The following is a 26,555-nucleotide window of genomic DNA, read 5'->3' as shown; positions in this document are numbered from 1 at the left end:
TGTAATTTGCTGGAAGCAGCAAAGGCTCTTACTTCACTTGCATGCCAAAACAAACTTAAACCAAATTATGGATAAATAAATATGCAGGCAGCAATCAAAATTGACATCAAAATAATCACCAGGAAGAAAAACGCTTCCTATGACCGTACTCAAACAAAATTCAATTCTGAGTCTTTGGCACTCAATTTTGTAGACAAATAAATAAAGCTATAACGCTTCACCAAATTCCATAACCAATAAAAGCCCGCATGTCAGAACAAAAACACTGACCCATGGCAAAAAGAATAGATAAATACTCAAGCTACAAAGCTGGGAAACAAATACACAAGCTACTACTTCAGCCAAAGTTGAAGCCACCGGGGGGTAGGTTGGGCTGGTTATTTCCAAATGCAAAACCCTGCTGATTTGCATCCCCACCATCTTGGGGATTCTGTTCTTCCCCTTCTTCCTCCGCCCAATATTTCTCCAGGATCTTAACAGCCTTCTCGTAAATCTCATTGTTGTCATGGCTCTGCAGATTTTCAATCTTATCCAATCCGTCACTTTCATCAACCATTTGTGCATAGAGATTAATTCCATCATTGAGTCCCATCTCCTTGTCTGCCTCACCTACCTTGAGAATATTCTCCAACCCCTCAAGGCACACTGTCACAATCCTTGGGTCCGGGCAGATTAGAAGATCACAGAGTGGTTTAATGCAACCTTGGCTAACTAGGAATCTGCAACAAAAAAAAAAAATGTTTAGTTGTGTCTACCAAATTTAGTGAACACTCATGAAACGGATATCGATCATACATTCATATGGCAAGGGTAAAGCGAAATGGTTGAAATTCAGTAATTCACAGTACAAGGTTGCTTAGATGAGGAATTGAAATTACTGTTCCCATAGTATATTGTTGCAAAACCAAAGCTCGAGAACTACAGTTGATGGAGATTACACAATGACAACCAATCTACTATCTTCATGGCCAAACCAAGCTAATCTAGCCTATAGTTGGGCTTCCCCATCTCCATTGCACTGGGCTCTGCTATCTCCAATAAAACAATTTAAATTGTTGCTGTCTAACAGCTCACTACCCTAGCAAGATGACACACACTAACAACAGTGTCCTAATCTGTCAACTTGTCAAAAGAGAGCAGGAAAGTGAGAAATAGGGAAGGGGCTGCCGAAAAAGAACGGCCTACAGCAGAGCAGCTGAGAAAGACATCAACAGTCTGATTCTTGATCTGCACATTTATCTTGGTGTGCATGCAGGCAAAAATGGACTATGCCTTTTTTTTTTTGAAAAAGAAGGCAGGCAAGAAAGACCAATGACAAAAATGAAGGCAGAAGACATACTGTATTTGCTCATGAGAACCTCCAGAAGTAGCATTTGAGATGGCCCATGCCGCCTCCTTTTTTATGTCAAACTCTGCGTGTTGGAGAAGATGTACTAGAGGAAGGATGATACCAGCCTCAATAACTGCCTGTTCACGGATAATACAACACATGATAACAATCAAGGATGTAAGTATGTAACACTTCTATAGCTAACTAATTTTGAGGGGCTTGTACTCTGAAAAATGTCACTTGGCAACAACCAAATGAAATAATCCAGCAGAAAGTATTACATATCAGACTCGTCACTGAAAACAAGAAACACTTGCAAGCCAGAACTTCCGGTACCCAAGTCAGAAGTTACAGAGTGCAGATAACAAAACTGCAGTAAATACAAACTTACGGTCTACTCTCAGTGATGTAGAAATGATCTTAGTGAAAACAAATTCATGTGAATGCAACGTTCTGATGGGGTCCAAAAGAAGCAAACAAATTCATGTGAATCGACAATTTCTGCCAATATGTTTCCTATCTCAAAGTGACAGCAATGAAGCATGATTGGCTTCAGCCAAAAAAAATAATATCCTTCTGCACGTGCTTACCATCTATGACACAACTTTAAGCAAATTACAAAGAAAAATATTTTCTAACAATCAGCAGAAAACATCAGTGTCAGCTAGAAAAGAACTTAAAATAAAAGAAGTGACAAAACATGAGTCAACACCACATTCTTTGACAGAAATCTATTAAAAACAATGTTCTACAGATTTGATGACTACTTTGAAAAGAAAAAAATAATTATGGTATGAAAAGCGTATCATTCGGAAAAAATAAACGAAATTAGCAAAACCCCAAAATAAATAATGTAAATCAAGATGCATGGGCAACCATAGATATAATTTCTAATCAAGGAAAATATTATGCACAATAAATGGTTAGAGAGAACGCAACACCTGTAGTTGACCTCTATTTCCAGCTGTAATGTTTGAGATTGTCCAACAAGCTTCTTTTTTTATGTTTTTCTTGTGATTTTGTGTGAGAAGTTGGTGAAGACAAGGGAGCGCCTTGTTATCAATTATAAACTGTAACACACAGAATGTTTTGTCACTTTAGCCATGATTGTGTGAAAGAAATAAAATGCAAAAAATCATATTAGAAAGTACACCAATACCAATTACCAATCGACATGTTGAAAGATGAACTGTAAGTACAGAAACAAAATCTAGTAGACAATTCATATATAGTTAGTACCTGAGTCTGTGCATCATCACCCGTAACAATGTTTCCCACTGTCCGTAGGGCAGGAATAAGAACTGTAGGTGATGGATGACTAGTAAAAACATATTTTAGTCAATAACGATGGGTGTAGATAAAATGATCATAGGAAAAAATAGTGAAGGCAAAATATTCGTGTGGTGGTCCACAAAAATATATTTTACAACAAAGCAAAAATACAAATTTACGAGAAATGGCATGCAAGTTCTACATCAGATAAGTTTAGGAGATGGGAACTTACGTCAGAAGTTCCACAAGCCGTGGACAAACACCTGAATCAATCACTGCCTGAATTTTGTCATTTGGACCGTCTGAAAGATAAGAGAGGGCCCAGCAAGCATCAGTTAGAACTTCCTCATCATTCAGGTGAATAAGTTGCTGGAGAATCGGTAATGCGGGCTTCACCTGACAGAGGCCATTGATAGATATTATGGTCACAGTAAAATATCAACCTCTATGATGCCAGAAAAGGATATCATTAATCATTCAAACATAATAGCACATAAGCTAGGTTAATTCGAGCAGAACAAAGGGGGAAAGGCTTTGAATATGTCTGCCAGTGTGCACCTGTTCAAAAGGTGTGGGCGGCTTGCCACGACAAAAGTTCGACAAAGTCCAGGTTGCATTCCTTAGCATGGATAGTTTTGAGCGTTCATTTAACTGACCTAATAATGGTATGAGAGCACCATTACCAAGAACAAGATCTCTACAACTTGGGGAGTCACCGGCAACATTGCCCAAAGCCCATACAGCCTATAAAGACAACACAAATTGGCAAACAAATCAATATGCAACAGCCTTGGGGAAAGTTTTGTTAATGGAGTGGTCATTGAGGGGAGCATAGTTAGGGGGCAACATATTGAAGTGAGAATATGATAGTATTTAAAGAAGAAAACAAATCACGAGTAGGAATAGAAAGAAGGAAAAAAATTTGTAAAAAATATCCATCATCAAAACACCAATAAATAAGGGATTTAGAAAGACAGAGGTTGAGAATTGAGATTCTAATCTCTTATCAAAAGAATATTATCACTAAAAGAAGAGGCAACAGAGAACCTGCTCTCTGACATCATCACTGGCAGAACTAAGAAGCTGAACAAACATGGGAACAGCACCATGTTCAATTACAACTCGTGTATGCTCTGATGTCCCAGATGCAACGTTGGTCAATGCCCAAGCAGCCTCAAACTACAAATCAGGGCACAATAATCCTGGCAATCAATATCATCAAACAGAAATTTCCAACTCAAACAAGAAGGGAACTCGTAGAAAAATCCCTACTTGGAGTTGAGGCAGATCAAGCCTTTGAAGAAACTCCACAAAGCGAGGGACAACACCTGCTTTAATTACTTCATCAATTGGAGGACTGCGCTCTACACAATAATACCAAACAAAAGTCAACAACATAGATGTTATGTTCCTCGATTAACAATGTTCTGTGTTGGAATCAAGTGCATACCAATGGACAATAGCTTTCTAAACTGAGTGGTTGCTTCCAGCTGCGAAGCAGGATCATCAGACCAGACTCCTTGAACCATCATAGGAATACTTTCCAACTGTGAGATATAATGATGCATAAATTTTTTTCATGACAGGAAAAAAATTGCACACAGTAAAAAAAAAAAGCTCGATAAGAAACCAGTAACAATCAAATCAAATAGTATACAAAAGAAAAAAATTGAATTCAGCTGTTTTAACAAATATCCTTTTATTTGAAAAGTCTAAATGGAATCTTTAGAAAAATAGCAGCATTTAACAGTAGAAAAGAATCTAGAGCAATGCAAATGGGCTATTATTCTTGAACGGCTACTAATCAAATATGCCAATGGCCCTTCAAGTCTTTTTAGTAACCAAGATCAGGATCAGCAAGATAGAATAACATTATCGTCAAAATGTAACAAACATTTCAAGAAGCAAACTAGGTGGTCTTGGGCTCGAATCTCAGTCTCTGGACCACTAGTATCCTAAGTTTCCTTTACAATGCCCGACCTACGAGAGGTTCCACTTTTTAAAAACCACATAACCTACTCAACAAAACTTAAAAACAGTTATCCTATAACAAAGGAACCAATGCATCCAAGAATCAGACTAATCAACAGTTATCCAAACCCTTGATGATTGCAAGGTGGATATCTCCACTTTTGTGCAGTCAATTTTTTTTTAAAAATATTACAGCAATGTCCCCCTCTTAATCCTTGATTCTCCATAAACTATCATATTCACTACAAATTGAGGGGAAGAAATACACGAAACCAAGTTCTTTGACATTAAAGTTCTGATTATCTGATCTGATGTTACCATCAAAAGATTCTTGCCAAACACCTACTCAACATTTTTTCAATAAAGCAGCACGTTCAACAACCGCCCCCTCTCCCCCCCACCCAGCCAAACGATGTCACCCTTTTCCCTGGATTTCCGCATCGATACTAGATGTACACATACATACATAAAAAAATCCTTAAAGAAGCATATTCCAATCCAATCAACTTCAAATAAGCCCATGCTCCAAACTTGAACTTCTACTTACTCCTCCACGTTACCCATCAATCATATTACATACATCCAAGTGCAACCAAGAAAAAGTACTTAGTACAGTACCTAATTTACTTGAGATTCAAGTTTAGATCGCCCTTGAGATCAATACTCTAAACGCAAATCAATGTCCCCCACACGCCCCAGCAAGAAATCCAACAAAACCCACTAATCACAACAGGTCACACAAAACTCGAATAGAGAGAGAGTATGTAAAGAGAATCAAAATGGGTACCCTTTTCTCCATGGCGGCGGCATTTTGTGAGGCATCCTGCTGCTGGGACTGGAGGAGAAGTCCCTCGCGGCGCTTCTTGAGTAAGTTATCCTCACGCTTGTTCTTCCTGATCTCCACCAGATTATCCTCTCTCCGCCTCCGCGCATCCTCGGCGTCCACCCCGCTCTTGTAGGCCTTCTTCCTTACCTCCGTCCTCGTGCTAGGGCGCAAGGACATTGTCTTGTTTGGTCGAGTCAAACTGGGGTCTATGTGTTACCACTCCTACTCCTAGGGCGGGCTTTGCAGGGAATGTATTCGACAAAATGACAAAAGGAAAGCTCGCGTGAGATGAGAAAGGACTTGATTACTCGATCCCGACTATAAAAGCGCGGTCGTAGTTGTCTTGGTCTTGTACACTTTTTATTTGAATTTGTTTATTTTTTTTTAATGGAAGTACATGAATGTTTAGGTAGTTATAAATTTTTTATGCAAATATATATATATATATATATATATATATAGACAGCCACATTTTTTATAAACAAGCAATAATATTTGATTTTGGTAAATATAGACAGCCACATTTTGCATACATATCCAACAATGCAGGGCCTAATACTGGATCTAAAGAAATCTGGAATCGAATTGCTCATACCGCTTGAAAGAGCATATTTCTGTTCTGTAGACTAATTTCCCTCTTTGCATTGCATTGAAAATATCCAAAACCTCCTTAAAATTCCCTACTTTGATATACCCATCAATCATTGCACTCCGAGATATGTCATCTCTTTCAGTCATTTTATCAAACAATCCCACAATGAATCAGCTAACCACCCGCATATCATTGCATTGTCAGACCCGATATTTTTTCTTTTCATGGAATCAAACAGCTCCTTAATTAGCTACCGCTACATTTCCGCATTTCAAGTATCCATCAATCATTGCATTCCAACAAACAACATCTTGGTTGGTCTGCATCCTTCTTGCCTCCGCTACTTTCCCGAAAGAGGCATACATTCGAACACCTGAACTGCGTAAGTGAAACATTTCCAGTAAACCCATTTTTCACCCCATGAGCATGGACCTGCACACCTTCATTCTCATCCCTTGTTATGCTACAAGCCTTGAACAATGTAGGATATGTAAACTCGTTAGGTCTTGAACATCCAAGCACCATCTTATACTAAAAATACATTATCAAGTATGCCTCATTTTTCTCCAGGCACCCTTTCAGCATAGTATTATTCCAAACAAAAACATTAGGAAGTAGTGCCGTTTGTGTTCAAGAGTTGTAAAACAGATTTCTGGGTGAGCTTGGAGATGGCCTTTCTTTCTTCTGAGATGTCTTTTGGTTTGGGATGAGAAGAAAAATGGATGGCTATTGTTGTGCTCATCTTTTCTCCTAATCCAGAATTGGCTAAGGCGCTAGATAGTATCTTCATATTAACAAAGTTTTCAAAACAAAAGCAGGTAAGAAATGTAAAGTCCGAGTGAAGATTATTTAATTAACAACCGAATTTCACCTGAAGGTACAAGGATTTGTTCTGACAAAAAAAAAAAACAACGACTGTTTTACTTGACTGCCAATATCAAAGCGCATGCAGAAAATAATAACCAAATCAATCTTCTTCAATATGGGAGAATATTCTCTGTATCTCAAGACAATTGCCACAAAACACAGAGATTTCTAATGGAATCTTCTCATTAATAACCAAATGATTCAGAAGCCAATATAATGATCCTGCGTTTCATAATTAGAAAATTCTCCATTACACCATCAACTAAAGCTATTTTTCAACGAAATATGCAGCTTCCACAGTTTCTCTTCATTCTCACTTTGTTCGGTGCTTCTTTTGTGGTCTCTCAGGTAATACAATGCCAATCTGGAATTGCAAACACCATTGTCGTTGATAAGTCTGGCACAAATGGAGTATTCAACACAGTTCAAGCTGCCATTGATTCGATTCCTCCAAACAATAATAATTGGATCAGAATCCAAATCAATCCCGGCATTTACATGTTAAGTATTTCAAGCTCTATACACACATATTCCCATTTCTTCTATGTCTAATTCTACAGTAAATTAGATGTCATTAGAGTCCAATTGAGTTTTCCTGTAACAAAAAACTGCAGAGAGCAGGTAACTATTCCAGAAAACAAGCCATGTATTATCCTTGAAGGGCAAGATCGGAGAGTTACAACCATAACATATGATGCTCATGACAAAACAAATACTAGTATTACTTTCTCCACAAACCCAGACTACGTAGTTGTTAAGGGGATCACATTTGAGGTAATTAGTGTTTTCCCCCCATTTATGTGACTTATATGATATGCTTTCTTGTACTTATTTTTTCTCTTATGTCAGAACTCATACAATCACCCACTAAAGTTAGACACTGTGATAACTCAAGCAGTTGCGGCACTTATTGGAGGTGATAAGAATGTCTTCTTTGAATGTGGCTTTCTTGGATTGCAAGATACATTGTGGGATTTTCAGGGCCGTCATTACTTCTACAATTGCTACATTGAAGGCGCAATAGATTTCATATTTGGCAATGGCCAATCTTATTACGAGGTAGCTACATCTCACTAATTCTATATGTATATACTCATCAAATAATAGCTGGTGTAGACTCACACCATACTCTATGTGCAGGATTGTTATCTAAACGCTACGGCTGGGTTAATACCTGGTCAATTAGGATTCATTACAGCTCAACGCAGAGAATTACCACAGGACGGTTCTGGTTTTGTGTTTCGACGAGGCATTGTCGATGGGAGTGGTCAAGTGTACCTTGGAAGAGCCTATGGTCCCTATTCCAGAGTAATTTTCGACGAAACAACCTTAACTTCAGTTGTTTATCCTACTGGTTGGGATGCCTGGACTTTCCAAGGACAAGAGTAAGTCATAGCTGATCTCCCTTGTATGTATATATATATATATATATATATATGGGTATGCATGACTAGAATTAATGTATTATATGTTGGTGGTGATAGGGATCGTTTAGTGTACGCTGAGATTGACTGTATAGGAGCAGGGTCTGACACTTCCAATCGTGTTATATGGTTGACGAGGCTGGTAGAGCAGCAACGTGAAGGGTATCATAGACCAATATTCCTTGATGACCAAGATGGGTGGCTTGATCATTTACTATCCACCTCCAATTTGACCCTAATTAACTCCTGAATTTGTTAGTCCGATTCCCCCGGTGATGATCAAGGCATGCGAAGCAAGATGTACCAAAATTATTCTCTAGTTTTAATTTTTCATACAACAATATGTTCGGACTTTAATTCCTAGACAAATTTTAGTGGGGAAATATCAAATCTTCAATAATCAACTATGCTGTCAGTATCATCCAAATGTCCTTCCACTGGTCAACAACACCGGTAGAAAGGTTATTGGTCAACCAAGTGAGACCAATCTGAGAAACAGCTTTAAGAGTTAAAAACAGAGCAGCAAAGCACTCACCATAAACCGGTAATGACCATATCATTAAACCAGCAGCAAACTTCAAGCCGGTAACAGGGTCATACTTAGAGAGAAGGCCAAATAGTGATGCTCCAGTAATCTGCAATTACCAATTCCATGGGATCATCATTCTGCTAGCAGTAAAATTGCACAATTGAAAACTTAATTTGGAATTCTGAGCTGATTTCTCAAAACATTCTGGCAAAAGAATAATGAACAGAAGGCATTTATTTTCAAAAATGCACAAGGTTTAAAATCATGCCTTCACTAAAAGTAGGGTACCGCTGCACCATAAATGTACTCAGAAATCGTTCGGTAGAATAATCTTTTCGGTGCAATATTTACTATAAATTAAGCCACTACCTCGCAGAGGAGATCAGTTCGATTAAGAATAGCATTTGCTTGAGTAGGAGCAATTGCTCTATTGATTCCTGCTAACTGGACACAGATAAACATTAAGTAACAAAACTCAACTTTCCAAGGAAAAAAAGGACCCTCCATCAATTCATATGAATGGCAATACCAGCACAACCCAATCACGCTCCATAGCAACCCCCAATGCTACTCCAGATAACCTCTCAACAGCCCCTGTTAACACTAGTGCAGAAAACCACGGATGGAGAAGCGTGGATGACGCTGAAGGTGGAGGAAATCTATGGGCATGAATTATCAATGTTGCAGATAGCAACTGGGCAGCCGCCTGTCAGCATCTGAAGAATCAGAAAACAATTTAAACGGGGCATAGTTTACAATCCAGCTTTGAACTTATAATATTGGCAATTTACCAGGACGACATTCAAGCTTACATATGCTGGAACGCGGGGATAATTATCCATCAGTTTGCCAACAACAGGACCTCCAACAATTATTGAAGTCTGTTCAACAAAAAGCTTGTAAGATCTCAAATCATCAAAGCATTATTTATCTCATCAGCTTCATCCAAACCTTACTGAAGAATCCCATGACTGCTACTGGAAGAAGGCTGGGATGAAGCAATGCAATAGCAGAAGGCCAAGCGAAATCCCAAAGCTGTTCCGCTAAATTTCCGGCCAGGCAACTAGCATAACAAGCTGTAAGTAAAATAAATCATATCATGATCTACTCACATGATCCAGCACGTTGTAATAAGCTTCTCATAAGTTAGTTACAATTCAAGACATAAAAGATAGCATCTTCATAAGTATCAAGGCTTTAGAGTATCACAATACCATAAGTGCTAGAATAGAATTTAAGGTATACCTATAAAACAAGTGTAATATCTGCCAAATAAACTCGACGACGCAGCCTTTGTCAATATCTTCAAGCTCCACAACTCGACAAGGCAGCCTTTGTCAAAATCCTGCCCCCTCATGCAGCCTCCAAAAAAATGAATAGCAAATTTTTCTTGTTAATTCACTTCTGGGTCTAAAGTTCCCTTCCAAAGAGCACATTAAACAGAACAACGAAAATAAAAACTTTGCTGGTTTTGTTTCGGGGATTGACTTAATCGGTTGAAAAGATGGGATTTTCCGATTGTTCACAGCCTTAGCTAATGAATGGCCAAATGGGTGTGTTTCTATCTGATTTTGGGCTGTGCAAGACTCCACGGAGGGCGTACAATTCAAAGGGAACGCAAGGGTAGCTTCTTTTGTGTTCTGTGACAGTGTGGCGCTGAGTTGTGATGATTCTCAGTGAGGAAGGTTCAAGGTTGGATTTTGATATGGACCCCAGCTGCAGTGGGCTTGGAGTTGAAGACTTGTAACATGTTGCAGTCTCAAGTTCCACAAGTACAGAATAAAACATTAGTAACATCTAAGACGCCCAACTAGCAAAAGCCCATATATATAGAGCCCATTGTGATGGAGATGGCTAAGTTTAAGGACTCTTGGGCTGGATTTTCTAACACCTAGCTACGATCAAAATATTGAGGGGAACGCAATGAAGTTCCAGTAATGGTTGGTTAGCCTAAAAAGGTGATGTGTGCTTGACAGGGATTAGGCTGAAGGGTCAGTGTTGTTTCACTTTCTATTCATAATTCCTCTGCTGGTCCCTCCCAACTGTTTAATGAGAACCAACAGGAACGTCCAGGATTCAAATCAATAATCTTTTTCTTTCAAAACCACCTACCATTTATCTATTTATTACATACAGTTGGTCGTATACCCTTATTTCGTTTGTTTGCCATTGTTTTTTTGTCTGAGGGGGTCTAGATTAAGGTGATCTTGCTAGATTTATAGAATTTCCCCATGTGGGTGGTCTTGTACTCTTCTACTTCTTAATAGTTAATTCTAATATGTCACTGCCAACCATGAACTCGAAACAGAGAGACAGAGTTTTGAAAGTTAAGAGAGAGGAGCTTCATAATTCTATTTGCATAATTTCTATGAATAAAAAAATTTCCTTGATTTATGCCAACTATGTTTTGTGTACTCTCCCTTCTACCTACGCCAATTAACCTTAATGGCAGGCTAAAACCAAAGAGGTCTACTTCATTAGTCAAATTGAAAATCAAGACAGTTTAGTGGTATATTAATTGTTTATACCATGGAAGGCATAATTTCAACATTAACAGCTAATCCAGGCAATCTTGTTTGTCCATTTTCCCATATGAAAATAATAGTATTAAGATATTATTGGGAAATGGGTTTCCACCAAATCCCTAAGGCCTACTTACGACAGCGCTACGTATTTTTAACAAATTCAGTCATAACATGTAATTAGACAACGTAATAACAAAAATCAATATAATTAACTAACATAATACTATTATGCCCAGTAATGGAATAAATTGTTAGGGATACAAAGGGAAGAAAAAAAGAACTTTCTTCAAAAGTCGTTATGAGGTAAAATACCCCTACATAATCAGCCCTCATAAGAGATAAATAGTAATTAGAAGGGGAAAAACAAGATAATGAGCACCCCTAGGTAAACAAAACCCAAGAGAAGCTAAGTCAGAGATTCCTTCCTTTGTAAGCATAGTTAATAACTTAATATGGGTCCCTTATTAAATCTTTGTCTGAGATTCCAAGAAAAACTTGTTTTATTTGTTCACTTCAGTAGATTATGAACGAAGCAACGGTGCCAATTGCCATTGCTTCTACAATTATTAAGTGCAACTAACTACACTCATATAATTTAATAATCTACTCCATAAAACTAAATGAATGAGATGATGATGTGATTTTCCGTATAATTCGCAGTTACTTAGGTGTGTAATCTTATTATGTTAGATACACTTAATTCCTGAGTGAACGTGTGTGTAAATGTAGGCAAACATCTTAATAGCTCAAAAAAAGAAAGAACCATTTTTGTTAGTGTGTTGTAGGAAATCAGGGAATATAAGAAAAGAATTTCAGCTGAATCAATCAAACCCCTCTAATATATTTGATTGATTTTACAAATACCTGTGATTCCGTAAATAAATTATCATTAACACTGATCCTTTAATTATTTTTAACATATCAATGGATGAAGCTCAAAGTCTCAAGTTCAAGATATTGATGCATTATTTTCCGTGGATTTACTCTTGACGACCAGTTATCAAGTTTTTTATTATCATGCAATCCAACCCATCTATCTCTCGAGAGCAATGATGCATTGGTCCCCTCTACCACCAATAAATCTATGAATAAAAGATTGGAAGACCCTTTATAGTGTCTTCATTGTTCATTTTTTAGTTCAAAATAAAGCTCATTGTTTGCTGATTTCTGTACCAGAAGTCAGAAGCCACAGTTCCACTTTGGCACTTTTTCTTCTTGTGTTTGAAAAAAACCAATCAATTGTTTTTGGGTTTTGGAGAATTCAAACTTCTGAATGTTATGTGCTCTTTTTTATTTTTTTCGGGATTTAATGGATATAAACAAAGATTTGATTTTTATATAGTCTTCAAACTCCTGACATCGAAGACCAAATCCAAAAGCATAAACGCAGAAGGGAAAAAAAACTGACACCCATCACGTGCTCTCTCTCACAAACGTCTCTTTAATTTATCTTAATCCACGCGCCTTTTACTCTCTCCCTCTACCTGTCTCTCACTGTCTCCTTCGGTTCTTCCTGATCACCTCTTCCTTGTTTGTGTTTGTATATGCCTTCTGTTGTCTTTCGCTCGTAGCTCTTGATTCTTACGGCTCTTGCAGATCTGCATCTGCGGGGCTGAGGTATGTGTGCATGTCTTCGTTCCATGGTTGTTTGATTTATTGAGATTTCTTGTTTCTTGGTTGTTGATCATGCTTCTATTTTTGGGTCCTAGGTGTTTTGTAATGCATATTATGGATTTTCTTAGTATTGGTGTTAAATTTCCCACTTACCAAACAGAAGGTGTTATTTTTCTCTCGTTTGCTGCCTCAAGATGCTATCTCTTAATGTATTCGGTTTTTTTTTTTTTTTAATCTTTTGTTTTAATTGTTCGTTCATCTGGAAGACTGGAACCCTTTTCACTATGCCTCGTCGGGGTCATTGTTTTATTTTTCTCTGAAGGGTCCAGCCTTTGTCTGTCCTTGTGTAACTGACATCTCGTTTATGTAACAGCGTTCATAGAAATTATCCTCTTTAGCTTTATTTGTTGTGTTGTGCACCTTCCAGCTCCTCCTTTCATTTACAGGTGTCTTTCCTTTTCTTAGCTTAATTGTTTTACAGCTTCTGGGTGCGTGGATTTATTTTATTATTGAGTGTTCTACTTTGTGCTGCTGCAGTTATTTAGTATTTTTGTTTTCTTAACGTTTCACGGTTATGGGTATTTCAGTTAATTCCTGTTGCATCATTTTCCTTTATTGTTCCGGCTAAGTTGCAATTCGTATTTTTTGGCTAATTTGTTCATGATTTGAGATTTGATGGTCTTTACTAGTTGGTCTTTTTACTGTCATGTTCTTTGTTTCTTGGCAATGTGAAGAAAATGGGGTTCATTTCTAGAAAGATCTTCCCAGCTTGTGGGAACATGTGTGTTTGCTGTCCTGCATTGAGGTCAAGATCTCGACAACCGGTGAAGCGATACAAAAAATTGCTGGCGGATATTTTTCCTAAGTCTCCTGTGAGTAAAATCAATCTTTTATGTATTTTAATTCTCTTTGGCTTGCTTTGTGGTATTTCCTTGTTGGTTTAGCAATTTTATATAGCTTCCAGCTTTCAGTCTCAAGATGATCAGATACCCTGTGCCTGGTAGCATCTGAGTTCTCGTTGGTGTAGCCCAGCTGGAACATGATAGACCATTTGCAAAGTTGCACTCCCAGTTTGGCTAGAGTAACCTTGAAGAAGTGAATTCTTGTTTTTAGAACTTGGGGTGGCTGAGTTCAACAGCTAGACTGTATATTGCCACTGGTTTTTAGGAGGAGAAAAAACAGATTTATACGTCTCATTGCCCATGCTAATCTCAATTGGAATACAGAGGAATATAGGTTACATAGGATGCCTAGTCAAGAAAGGGAAGAAGGTTTAGATCCTGGAGAAAGTAATTGTTTGAAAGTATATAAGGGTGCTTCCCTCAGTTACTTCAAGATTCAAATGGATCCTCATTCTTTGTATTTTTCATCTTTCAATAGTTGAGTCTACCCAAGATTAATGCCATAGATCATCATACAGATTTGGCCTTTTGGACTGCAAACTGGGTCAATGGTAAAAATGTGGGTGATAACCTGTCGGTGCCTTTGCTCATGTCATGTCATGCTCGCTTGATTATGTTGAATGTCTACTGTTATTTAACAATTTAGTTTAAAGTTCCCCAATTATGTGCAGGATGGATCTCCAAGTGAAAGGAAAATTGTTAAGTTATGTGAATATGCTGCAAAAAACCCTCTTCGAATCCCGAAGGTAGTGATACTATTTCCTTACATTGACCTGCATGAAGTGGATTAATCCTGGAATTTGCGTATTTGTTGCTGAAATCTTTTTGGCATTCTTTAATTAGATTGCAAAACATCTTGAAGATCGGTGCTATAAGGAACTTCAATCTCAGCACATCAGATTCATCAATATTGTCGTCGAGGTTTATGAAAAGTTGCTTTGCATATGTAAGGAGCAGATGTAAGTAGCAGTTATCTCCTCTCTTATTATTTCCTCCATTCCTCATTTGGATATAAAGACAAGTTAACTGCTTGATCTTACTTTATTTTCGTTTGATGAATTTTGGCATTCATATTTTCTCAGTTGAATGTGCTTCTATATAAATGGTTATAAAGTTGCATTCTTAAAGAAGAAAAAAAGGAATGGTGACAGAGTGCACAGAGCCTGCATAAGTTTCTTAACAGACTCATGTAGCTGATCCTGCATGAGGAATGAGGCTTTGATGAGGATGATGGTAATGACTGGGAATTGGGCCTCAAAATGCATGTTTGTAGTCCTCATGATTGGTGTTGCAAATATTCTCTAACATGAAGATGATTAGTGTTGCAACAATCTGTTTTACTTTTTGTTTTTGACGAAAGTTGTTACTCATTTATTGTTTGTTTAATATAAGGCATCATTGGTATTTACCATGAATTGGCTGGTGCACACTTTGACTTTCTGTTTCTGTAGTCTTCAACATTATATATTGTACATTGCAGGGCCTATTTTGCCGTCAGTCTTCTCAATATGACTAGTGAGCTGTTGGAGAACTCTAAGCAGGACTCCATGCGCATACTTGGGTGCCAAACCTTAACGAAGTTCATCTATAGTCAGGTATGGTATGGTGCAGGCTTTCATCCTTAAAACCGTGAAGATGATATATGCATAGCAGCATGAGCACTATCAATTAGAAATTGTTTGCCGTGGCCATAATTTCCCTAGTTCTGTTAACAGATTCTTGGATGAACTCAGATCTTTGAAATTTCTTGTATTAGAATTCTTTTTCAACCATAGCCATATTTGTTCTGCTGTTTTACCAGGCAGATGGAACTTATGCACACAGCATTGAAAATTATGTTATTAAAGTTTGCAAGCTGGCTCGTAAGAATGGGGAGGAACATCAAAAACGTTGCTTGAGGGCATCAAGCTTGCAATGCCTTTCAGCCATGGTAGTTTGTTTATTCAGTTTTCTTTTTTTCAGTACTTCTATTGCTTCTATTGGATTCAGCGAAAGCTGTAATTCAATTACTTAGTTTAATACTATTCTTATCTGTTGAGCTCTTAGATTTCTGTTTCATTCATTGGAAACTTGAATTTATATGCTGTTACAAGAAGCATTCTTTATCTGGTATGCCTTTCCTTGATAGGTATGGTACATGGCAGAGTTCTCGTACATTTTTGCTGCGTTTGATGAGGTTAGTGCTTTCAAGTTACTCTCCCTTAACCTCTATTGTTAATTTACTTCCATGATGATGTTGAGGATTAGAGTTTTGACAACAATCAATATTACAATATGTGAGGAAAGTGCAAAATTATAGTTGCAGTTAATGATGATTCTTTATCCATATGTAACTTGTTTGAAGAATAATATTGACCCAATAGCCTTCGTGTGGGATGCTCATTGTTGATCACTTTATTTGTTTGTTTGTGTTGCTTTTTTTAGGGTGGTTGTTTTCCTTGTGAGTCATGCACTTGTTCTGATTTGCTAGTATGTCCAAATTGCAGATGGTACATGTCATTTTAGATAACTATGAACCCGAAACTCCTAGAGAAGGTGCCATGGAGAGAGGAGATGTACATCATAACTGGTTGAATGAAGTAGTCAGATGTGAAGGTAGAGGTTCAGTGATAGGTGAGACCAACCCAAGCTGCCTCATTATCAGGCCGCGCTCAGAAAAGAAGGATCCTAAACTCTTGACAAGGTGCAAGTTCTGTGACAGCCTATGAAAGAACACTTTGAATCTATATCTTGATATGTACCAGTACACTGTTGCATCGATGTTTTCGATTTTTCATCATACTTCATTTATTATAGGGAAGAAATTGAGACACCCAGAATATGGGCTCAGATTTGCATTCAGAGCATGGTTGACCTGGCCAAAGAGAGTACAACCATGCGCCTCATATTGGATCCGGTGTTTGTGTATTTTGACTCTGGAAGACATTGGGTTCCTCGGCAAGGGTTGGCCATGATGGTTTTGTCTGACATGTGCTACTTGATGGAAAATTCAGGTTATCTTTGTGTGTTAATCCTTACTTGTTTCACACTTCATGTCATACATTTTGGTAGATTTTTCTCCCGCTCCCGCTCCCTCTCTATCTCTTTCTCATTAATGAATAGGTGCCCAAAATATTAGTCTGTTGTTTGCAATTGAATGGGTGGCTCAACAATGCTTCTTTATGATTACAGGGAGTCAACAGTTGATTTTAGCTGCTCTGATACGCCATCTGGACCACAAAAATGTTGCAAGTGATCTCCAACTTAAATCCGACATTATACAAGTTGCTGCTATTTTGACTAAGCAAGTTAGAACAGGTGGTTTGCTGAAAGATGGTGGATTTGTCAGTGACCTATGCTGGCATTTGAGGAAAAGTCTTCAGGCTACAGTTGAATCTGTAGGAGAGCAAGAGGAAAACTTGAATCTCTCGCTCCAAAACTCCATTGAACTTTGTCTCCATGAAATTGCAATAGGAGTAAGCTTTTTATTTTCGGCACTTGTATATGTGACTTTCTACTTTGCATCCAGTTTAATTAGGTTGGGATTGGTTTTTGCTAGATTGGTGATGCGGTGCCGTTGTTTGACGTGATGGCAAGAACACTTGAAAATCTACCATCTTCGGGAGTTGTTGCCCGTGCAACAATTGGATCATTGATGATTCTTGCTCATATAATCTCATTGTTATGGGACTCGTCTCATTCGCAGCAGGTAAGCAGTTTGGTAATTGGTAAACATTTTTCTTTTTACTTGGTTATATTTTCCTTCATTGTCTCTTGAAGATTTGTACTTTATGTGCAATATTCTATTGTATGAAATATATTGCTTGAGTTTATGGACAGAGAATTAATAGTTTGAATAACAATGACTTCTAGATACCTGTTTAATAATACCAAACAGATGACTGAGTCATCTTTTATAATTTTTTTTTGAGTAAATAAACATGTAACTTTATCGGTAAACTAATTTTTTTGTTTCTTGTGTTTCATACTTGATAATCAGCCTATTGAGTTTCCAAATAGATTTAATCTAGTGTTTGGCTCAGGGAAGAAATCTTCTGTTCCAAGAGTCAAACTTAGTATAGTGTGATATTTTTCTTGTTATTCATAATGGTTTTAGTAGTTGGTCTTAAGTTGCTAAAGTAGTAAAATATGTCATCTAGGCGTTTCCAGAAGCACTTCTCATCCAACTTTTGAAGGCAATGTTACATCCAGATGTTGAGACACGTATTGGAGCACACGGGATTTTCTCAGTGCTTCTTATTCCGAGTTCTAATCGTTTTCGTCCTGAACATGCTTCTCTTGATCCTGGTTATCTTATTGAAACAAGAAGACGGCGTTCCAACACAGCATCCACATTTGCTTCAATTACAGCTCTACTTGAAAAACTCCGGAAAGAAAAGGATGGAGCCATAGTTGAAAATCCTAGAGACGATGCCGTTGATAATAAAGAAAGGGACATTCTAGAGGAAGACTGGAAGCAGGGGTGTGCCCACAAGAAAGATTCCCCAAATCTTTACAAAATAAGTTCTATTATTGATAAGACCACTGGATCAACTGGCATGACTGAGGCAGTAAGCAGTGCTCCTATTTGTCAGTGAATGTTTGGTCATTCAATTTGTTTTGCCAAGTTCTTGATGTTGTAGATGTGGTATTTAATGAATGCTGCAGGAACCATTTATCACAAAGTTAAGTGAGGATGATTTAGAACAGTTGCTGTCTGGCTTTTGGATACAAGCTAATCTCCCAGATAATCTGCCCTCAAATTTTGAAGCCATAGCTCATTCTTTTGTATTAACATGTGTCTCCTCAAGGTTGACGGTGAGGCTCCAAATATGCATACATTTGTCTCTCTCTCTATTTCGTATTGTTTCTTTTTTGTCCTTTTTGGTTTCTTGCGACTTAATTCTTGCAGCCTCTGTTAGAGAAACTGTTGCAGTCACAAATTAAAAATATGCCAATGGAAGTTGTATGTATAGTATGACTCCTTTCTGATAGTATGGATTGGTCGCGTTGCGGGATGTTTGAAAATAAGTGTAATAGCTCAACGTTAAACCTTAATTGTTCAAGTTTCTCGTTCTACCCGTTTTATAGAACAAGTTGTGAAAAGATTTATATGAAGGCACCTTTAAAAGACATTGAAAAATAAGTGTTCATGGGATTGCTGAATATACTGAAGATGTTGTCATAAAATGGTTTTGCTCTATTCATGTTTTTTTAATGGTATGGCTCCTTACTGGGGAAACTTATGTTGTAGAACCCAAATGCCAACCTTGTGGTACGCTTCTTTCAACTTCCTCTCTCACTCATGAATATGTCGATGGACACTACCAATGGTATGGACACCAAATTATCTTAAGCTGGTTTCAGTATTTGTACTCTTGACCAATAGAGTGATATATTTTATGTTTCGTTTTCAGAAACATTGTCTCCAGCATGCCGGCGATCGATCCTTGTGCTGTCAACTGCCATGCTGATGTTTACAGCAAAGATATACCACATGAATGATTTGCTCGAGACATTACTTCCATTGGATGTGAGTTTCCTTATACTTTTTGAATGCGTGAAAGTAATTACATTGGGCATCTGGAGGGTGCCACTCATGTAGTTCCTCACGATTATTATAATTAACCAGATTACCACTTACAGATAGTCAGATACCCAGGAATTAATGGTGCCAAAACAAAGATAATAATACAATCTCAGTCGGTTTCTCTGCCATATGATGGCTCTGTTGTTTTGTTCCCTCCAATTACTGCAACAGACAGCTAGGGGGTACTATATTAGTCCAAATATGTCACTTGCCTTATTTAGAGAAATAATTGCTTTCATATGATTGGAATCTTCATGAATTCTATACTAGTTCCTTTTTCTTTTTGATACAGAGCAGCTAGTTGGAAATGATTGGACTAACTTGTGGCTAACATCCCTTACTCTGGAGGTTGTCTCAGCATGTTGTATTGTCTATTTTTTCAGGTGGATCCGTATTTGGGCATTAGTGATGACTTTCAGCTTTATATAAAGTCTCAGGCAGATGTCAATGTTTATGGGTCTGCTACTGATATTCTGTTAGCCAATTCTGTCCTCTCTGATTTACGGAGCAAAATTTATGAGGAAACTGCCAAGGTCGTAAAGGTCTTAGTCCAGAACCTTTCTATCATTGCTGGGGTATGTATACGTTCACGAACTTCCATCTTTCTCACTCTCTCTCTCTCATTAATATCTGTATGTACAGTACACAAGGCCACGTTTTGATATATGCTAAGTCATGTCATGCTATCAGATCTTTTATAGAATGATATTCATTCTTGTGTGCACGTTTCATTTAGATGCGATACTTAAATCCTTTCTTTTCTTTTTTCTCCCCCTAAGTTTCTGTCGAAAATTAAGAGGTTCACATTTATCACCTTGAAGAGTGCAGTAGCAATAAGTTCAAGGAATCTTTCCATAATCTCACAGTTCTCTTCTTTCTGATATGTCTGTTTTTGCTTCTTAAGCTGGAGGCAGATGATCTAGCTAGGCAACTGGCGGAGCCATTCACGCCTGATGATACCTTCATCTTTTCTCAAGGGTCAATACTGGATTTGGATATTATTCAGATGGTTTCCCATTCCAAGGAATCACTTTCCTTTGATAAGGTATGTTATTTTATTTTTTAAATGATTGTATCTTGTGCTTGTTGAACAATGACCGAGTTAAGGTTCAAGCATTCTTTTAACCTGCTGGCTGCTGTTAATTTGACTGGGCAAACTCCATTCTCATATTTTGTCTTTTGGGTCTATAAATGGAATTGCTTATTTTTATGATTGGACTGTGAAAAAGAATCTTGATGTCCGTGCTTAACCACTAGTCTACCAAAGTCGCCAACTATTTACCCATGCATGCGGGAGAATTGAAATCATGATAGTCCCGGAACTGAGAGAACTTTTGATATATTTTTTTTTTTCTATTCCAGGATATCCCAAATGACTCATTAGTCGAGGATGATTCTATAAGCGAAGAATCTGTTGCAGATGTATTGCGCTTCATACCGAAGACTCCATCTCCTTCTGGTTCCCACATCATCAGCATTGGGCAGCTTATGGAATCGGTAAATCTTAGAGCTTATCTTTTGTGTGTTAGTTAGCATCTATTTTGCATCATAGTGATGTCCTTTTGCACTTTTATACATGCATATACTGGCCTATTCATAAACTTAAAAAGAGTAATGTGTTTTCAGGCACTTGCCGTGGCTGGTCGTGTGGCTGCAACATCCGTCTCTACATCACCCCTTTCTTATGACACAATGGCTAGCCAGTGTGAAACGCTTGGCACTGGCTCAAGGAAGAAACTTTCCAACTGGTTGGCCCATGAAAATCCTTATGGTCGAGTGGCTGACACAGTTTCTCCGGCATTTCCTGATGGTCACTCAGGCAGAAAGGTCGGTCACTTTTCCGACACTGTTGGAAAATGAATTTGGAAACCACTTAATTCCTCAAGTGAAATACAATCTCCAAAAATTATATTCCTCATGCACGATTGGAAAAACCTGTATTAGACGGCTCATAATTTGGCATCTTGAAATTTTGTTTGCAGGTGAGGGTTGATGCTGGGGACCTTAATGGAACTATCAAGCCACAGGAATCAAGTTTGGCTATTAGACTTCCTCCTGCAAGTCCTTTCGACAACTTCCTCAAAGCAGCTGGGTGTCAAAAGGAAGATAAGACCATATTTTCTCACTAATTTCTCTTTGTAAAGTGGTAGGGTATGGGTAGAATCTGTAGGGTCACCCTTTGATTTAAACTTGGGTAAAGATTTGTGGTATTCCATGCCCAATTTGATTAATCTGTGTATGTAAACTCTAGTTTTGGAGTCAGCATGATTGCTGTGAAGATTTGAATCTAAAATCTGGCATGATTTAGTGGAGAAACAGATGAGCAAAGGGAGTGCTCCAATTTAGTGTTGGAAGTTGAAAATCCGGTGACCCAACGGAAAGCCTGAAATGATATTTACTGCTATTGAGGCATTCTACTCTTAATGACTCTGCATTAAGAAGAGATGAGTGTGAAGTATGAGGAGGTTCATACATGCATGCTATTTTCTGGCAACAGGTGCTTAAACACGCATCTCAAGACATTAAACGCTACGTTAGTTTCCGTTTTGTAGAAGTTGGAAGTAGATGTCTCTGAGGTTTTAAAGGTTCCATTTTGGATTCTTGAAAATTAGTTTCCAAGAAAATGGAAGTAGCTTGCACCATCTGTCTCTGATAATCAGTGGATTGAAGTTATGGTGAAAGAGATGGGCCTAAAGTTGCAGTTCAGCGTGGGGCTTACTAGTCTTTTATCATTAGTTAGTTTGTTGGGATGGAAGGCCAAAATAGCCCAGAAAGAAACGAATGGAAGAAATTTGAGTAAGAGCCCAGACAAGAGGGAAATATATACGAGAGAATAGAAATGAAGGGCTCTCCTCAATCCTCTCCCTCACTCGGAAGAACATGGAGGTCTTCACTTAACCTCCATTCATTCAAAAGCAAGCAATTGTCATTTGTCAATTGGGCTTGTTGTCTTGGAAACTTGGCAAGAAGTGTAATAATCAATACATACAACTGTACAAGCCACAAGGTAGGTAGGTAGGTAGGTAGGTACCTACCACTACAAGATAGGATATCGTGTGGCTTCCACACTCCCATCTCCCCCCAAAAATGGGATACGCTGCATATTGTTTGACTTCATTGACGATTTGATATATCTATATACGTACGTATAGGTTTAATCTGCTCCACTCAAAGTCGTTTTACTTGTTCAAAAAGAAAAGAGAAGAAAAGAAAAGGCTTTTGTCTGAAACAATTTATAGTTTTCAACGACTCTCTTTTTGGATTGAGAAGAAAACAGCATAAAATGATCGATCCAAACCGACCGACTTTATTTAGGAGAAGTGGGTTCCTCTCCTCTTCCTTCCTTTAATTTTAAAAAGGGCGATCCAATTTCAAAGTCGAGTAGTCGCATATATACAATACATACATTCACCTTTTTTGTCTAGTTGATAGTGGATCTGTAGACGCTGCCAATTAACTTGCGTTCAAAACACCCCAATCACCCAAATTATTATATTATTATTACTATCAAAGTAGCTATCAATCATACCTACCCTATATGCACATTCTAGTGCACACTTTCTGAAGAATTTGAGAGATAGGAGAAGAATAACGCAAGAGAAGGAGAATAAGAATAGAAGAAGAAGAAGAAGAAGAAGATTATTATAGAGTCAAATACATTTGAACTATTGTTCGTTTGGGCCTAAGTTTTGCACGCTTAATTTTATTCTTTAAAAGCACCTCAACCTCAATTGTTAAGATTATAAACAACATCATTTGGTGAGGCTTTCACCAAATGATCTAGGATATATATTTTTGTAGCCTTACCAAATTTTCTTAATGGGAAAAAATTCTAGTGTAAACTTTCAAGTTTCAATTACTAACTTAACTAATAGAGACTCCGCGCATAGAGAGAGATTAGAGAGAGAAATCTACATGATATCATGATTGGTTTAAATATATATATATATATATGGAGGTCAAAAGCTTATAATTATTAGAAGAATAACCTTTAATTCCCCACCTTAAAAAAGAATAAGAAACTCTTCATGACACGAAATGTCAACAATAATTATAATTTGTACTACTCTTTTATTAAGATTGGCCATCCGATTGATGTAAAGGATAAGTGTCAAAGCCTCCTCCTTTTTCTTTTTCTTTTTTTTTTCTTGTAGCATATATACATAGAAAAATGTGAGTTTGATAGTTTAGGAATATTGAATGAAATATTGTCTTACTAGAAACAAAAAAAATGCTAAACGTTGAATTGAATTAATCCAAAATTTATATATATGTATATTATCCTAATTAATTAATTAATTATCAATCAATCAATCAGATTTTTCTTCCAATGTGAAATTTCACTTTGGATGGATGGACAACATGGACCCTTTTGTCTCTCCTATTGTTACAAAAGGGCAAAAAAAGACAAGTGGGAGTTCATATCATAATATATATAAACCAAGAAAAATGGTTTAATTTAGGTTCAAGGCGATGTTAACTATATATACTATAATAGACATCATATTCATAGGATGAAAAATTATACACATACTAGTGTAAAAGCATTTGTTGAAAGAATCAAGAGTGTGAAAAGAATAAGAAGAAGGAATCTTTTAATTTCTCTCTAGCTAGGTCTCAACTCTTTCAATACATATAACTTTCTTAAACTAATACGAAATTAAGAAGCTATCTAGGTTCATTTTTCTTATGATATATGTTGCATTCAAAAAAGAAAGAGTAAAATACTCAGATTTTGTTGTGAAATCAAATAGACAAAGACATACATATATATATAGTGTGAACTAAATGATTCTAAACCCAATATGGTATTCTGATTTATGGGTTTTATATTTCCATACCTCTTGTACTCATTTTGTTGATCAATGAACATCTTCCTTTAAAAATAAATTAAAAAAATTATGAATACTATATTATTATATATATATATATATATATATATATATATATATATATATATATATATTATATGGTCTTGCGAAGGGAATCAAAATGTCGTCATTCTTACACATGTACTTTCACAGTTAATGGCCTTGCAAAAAGAACTAAAATTGCGTGCCTCGATCATTATATGTGCTCCCATTTCCAATTAAAAAAAACCATGCACTATCTTTGTGGTTTTTGAAAACCCTAGTTCATAAAAGTTCTCCTTGTCTTTCAAATTTCAATTGCTACATGCTTTAGTACTTATATTTAATTAATTACAAACTATGGCATGCAATGTTAATTAATTACCACTATTAATTAGGATCAAAATATGACAAAAGTATGCTTATAAATATTGAGGAAATCACTAGAGTTAATATGTTACTTATCCAAGAGTTATAAGGCCATTTTAGACAACACCAAGAAAATTAGTTTAAAAAAAAGAGAGAGGAAGGAAAGAACCAAAAGAAACCTATCTTGAACTAGTCCATTGGTAATGCAACAAGATCAAGGCCTACCCTTGATCACATAGTTGAGGGGCCCCACAAGTGCCCATAAATAGCGACACAATTGGAGGTTGTTTTCTCTAAATCCCCCCACTCCCCCCAAGAAAGTGAGTGACTAGATCAATCCCTTTGGAATTTTGGGTATTATTGGCTTTTGTTTTTGAGGTAATTCTCTGCCATCATAACTTCGATCATAGTGTCGACATGGTTTGGAAACAAGAAGAAGAGCTTGTAACAAAAGTCTGGGATTTGTATTCACAAATCTCAAGCCTTGAGAGTCTCAATCCCTCCAAAGATGTCGACATGCTCTTCACAAACCTTGTTCTCACATGCATGCCTCCAAACCCAATTGATGTTACTAAACTCTCAAACAAAGTCCAAGAAATGAGGTCCAATCTCATCTCACTCTGTGGAGAAGCTGAGGGTTTATTGGAGTCTCATTTCTCATCAATCTTGGGTTCCTATCAAAACCCAATTGACCATCTCAATCTCTTCCCTTACTACCCCAATTACCTCAAACTTAGCCATCTTGAGTTCACAATCCTAACCCAACACTCCACCCAAGTCCCTAACCAAGTTGCCTTTGTGGGTTCTGGTCCTTTGCCTCTAACTTCAATTGTGTTGGCCTTATTTCACCTCCCCAACACTTGTTTTCACAACTTTGACATAGACCCATCAGCCAATTCAAAGGCTCAAGCCCTTGTATCATCCAATCCTGACTTGTCCAAACGGATGTTCTTTCACACTTCTGACATATTAAATGTCACAAATGCTTTGGCACAATTCGATGTGGTATTCTTGGCAGCTCTTGTTGGGATGAATAAAGAAGAGAAAGTGAAAGTTATTGAACATTTAGACAAGTACATGGCTCCAGGGGCTATTTTGATGGTGAGAAGTGCTCATGGTGCTAGGGCTTTTCTTTATCCTGTGGTTGATCCTAGTGATGATCTAAGAGGATTCGAGGTTCTATCGGTGTATCATCCGTCCGATGAGGTGATTAATTCGGTTGTTATCGCTCGAAAGAAACATCAAATGGCTATTAATCAGTACCCAATTGAGAATAAGGGAAAAGGTACCATGATTCTACCTTGTAAGTGTTGTGATGAGTTCCAACTCCAAGCCTTCAATTCCATGGTTGAGGAGTTGGCCATTGAAGAACAACTCTCTTGAATTCTTAGCAGTCTCTCTCTCTATATATATGTATGTTATTTGTGGTTTTAATCTCGTTTATGGTATATTGATGCATGTCTAACATGTTATGTTGCTTAATATGATATCCCATATTGGTGTACTTCTTTTCCATCAATAAAAGTTCCCAAAAGAAGACGATTATATATATGTGGTTGTTTTTTTCTTCTACATTTACAGTTGCATTCATCCTTATGTCAAAGTTTTGATTATATATTAAGTTGGATTCATATGTTTACTTTCTTGGGGTTCTAGCAATTTAATGTGATGCAGGGTGGGTGAGTAGTCCAGAGGCTCGAGCGTGTTTGTCTTGAGATTTTGCTCCACCTTTTCTGTTATTTAGGATATTTATTAGGGTTTCGTTTTGGTAGACTATAAAAGGTTGGAAACTCTTATTAGAGAACAACTTAGTTTTTGTTGAATTAATAAAAATTAGAGGGTTTTTCTATAAATTGATATGCTTTTGTTCAGTTCTCGATGGATTGAACCAGTAGAAGATGCGTTTGCAATCATG

General features: G+C 37.3%; 4 protein-coding genes across 6 annotated transcripts; 2 read left to right on the top strand and 2 right to left on the bottom strand.

Annotated features, from left to right (window-relative positions):
* Positions 1 to 72: 72 nt before the first annotated feature.
* Positions 73 to 5,734, bottom strand: LOC120010604 (importin subunit alpha-4-like). The gene is made up of 10 exons (XM_038861385.1): positions 5,361 to 5,734; positions 4,053 to 4,149; positions 3,875 to 3,966; positions 3,650 to 3,781; positions 3,161 to 3,346; positions 2,835 to 2,998; positions 2,570 to 2,648; positions 2,272 to 2,400; positions 1,340 to 1,467; positions 73 to 719 (listed from the first exon to the last, which is right to left on the bottom strand). Exons 1-10 carry the CDS (start codon positions 5,574 to 5,576, stop codon positions 338 to 340), a joined length of 1,605 nt encoding a protein of 534 aa, XP_038717313.1. The 5' UTR covers positions 5,577 to 5,734; the 3' UTR covers positions 73 to 337.
* Positions 5,735 to 6,864: 1,130 nt separating this feature from the next.
* LOC120010698 (solute carrier family 40 member 3, chloroplastic) lies at positions 6,865 to 10,506 on the bottom strand. 3 transcript variants are annotated; one of them, XM_038861491.1, is made up of 7 exons: positions 10,057 to 10,506; positions 9,763 to 9,887; positions 9,603 to 9,692; positions 9,341 to 9,517; positions 9,181 to 9,255; positions 8,818 to 8,917; positions 6,865 to 7,222 (listed from the first exon to the last, which is right to left on the bottom strand). In XM_038861491.1, exons 1-7 carry the CDS (start codon positions 10,166 to 10,168, stop codon positions 7,203 to 7,205), a joined length of 699 nt encoding a protein of 232 aa, XP_038717419.1. In that variant the 5' UTR covers positions 10,169 to 10,506; the 3' UTR covers positions 6,865 to 7,202. The 3 variants fall into 3 exon arrangements, with proteins under 3 accessions (XP_038717419.1, XP_038717420.1, XP_038717418.1); XM_038861492.1 differs by having other exon boundaries at positions 6,867 to 7,306; positions 9,624 to 9,692; XM_038861490.1 differs by having other exon boundaries at positions 6,868 to 7,306; positions 10,057 to 10,503.
* Positions 10,507 to 12,702: 2,196 nt separating this feature from the next.
* Positions 12,703 to 21,845, top strand: LOC120010985 (protein SEMI-ROLLED LEAF 2). The gene is made up of 20 exons (XM_038861971.1): positions 12,703 to 12,953; positions 13,685 to 13,822; positions 14,524 to 14,598; positions 14,696 to 14,811; positions 15,333 to 15,447; positions 15,654 to 15,782; positions 15,981 to 16,028; positions 16,339 to 16,535; positions 16,649 to 16,845; positions 17,024 to 17,307; positions 17,391 to 17,540; positions 17,992 to 18,402; positions 18,500 to 18,649; positions 19,086 to 19,164; positions 19,249 to 19,364; positions 19,805 to 19,996; positions 20,326 to 20,466; positions 20,784 to 20,918; positions 21,048 to 21,248; positions 21,404 to 21,845. Exons 2-20 carry the CDS (start codon positions 13,688 to 13,690, stop codon positions 21,548 to 21,550), a joined length of 3,018 nt encoding a protein of 1,005 aa, XP_038717899.1. The 5' UTR covers positions 12,703 to 12,953; positions 13,685 to 13,687; the 3' UTR covers positions 21,551 to 21,845.
* A 2,899-nt stretch (positions 21,846 to 24,744) lies between these two features.
* LOC120010986 (nicotianamine synthase) lies at positions 24,745 to 26,189 on the top strand. The gene has a single exon (XM_038861972.1). It carries the CDS (start codon positions 25,058 to 25,060, stop codon positions 26,021 to 26,023), a length of 966 nt encoding a protein of 321 aa, XP_038717900.1. The 5' UTR covers positions 24,745 to 25,057; the 3' UTR covers positions 26,024 to 26,189.
* Positions 26,190 to 26,555: the final 366 nt, after the last annotated feature.

Source organism: Tripterygium wilfordii, chromosome 12 (genome assembly GCF_013401445.1).
Source record: "Tripterygium wilfordii isolate XIE 37 chromosome 12, ASM1340144v1, whole genome shotgun sequence".
Lineage (NCBI taxonomy): Eukaryota > Viridiplantae > Streptophyta > Magnoliopsida > Celastrales > Celastraceae > Tripterygium > Tripterygium wilfordii.
The sequence above is the reverse complement of the archived record's forward strand: the minus strand, read 5'-3'. Positions and strand labels throughout refer to the sequence as shown.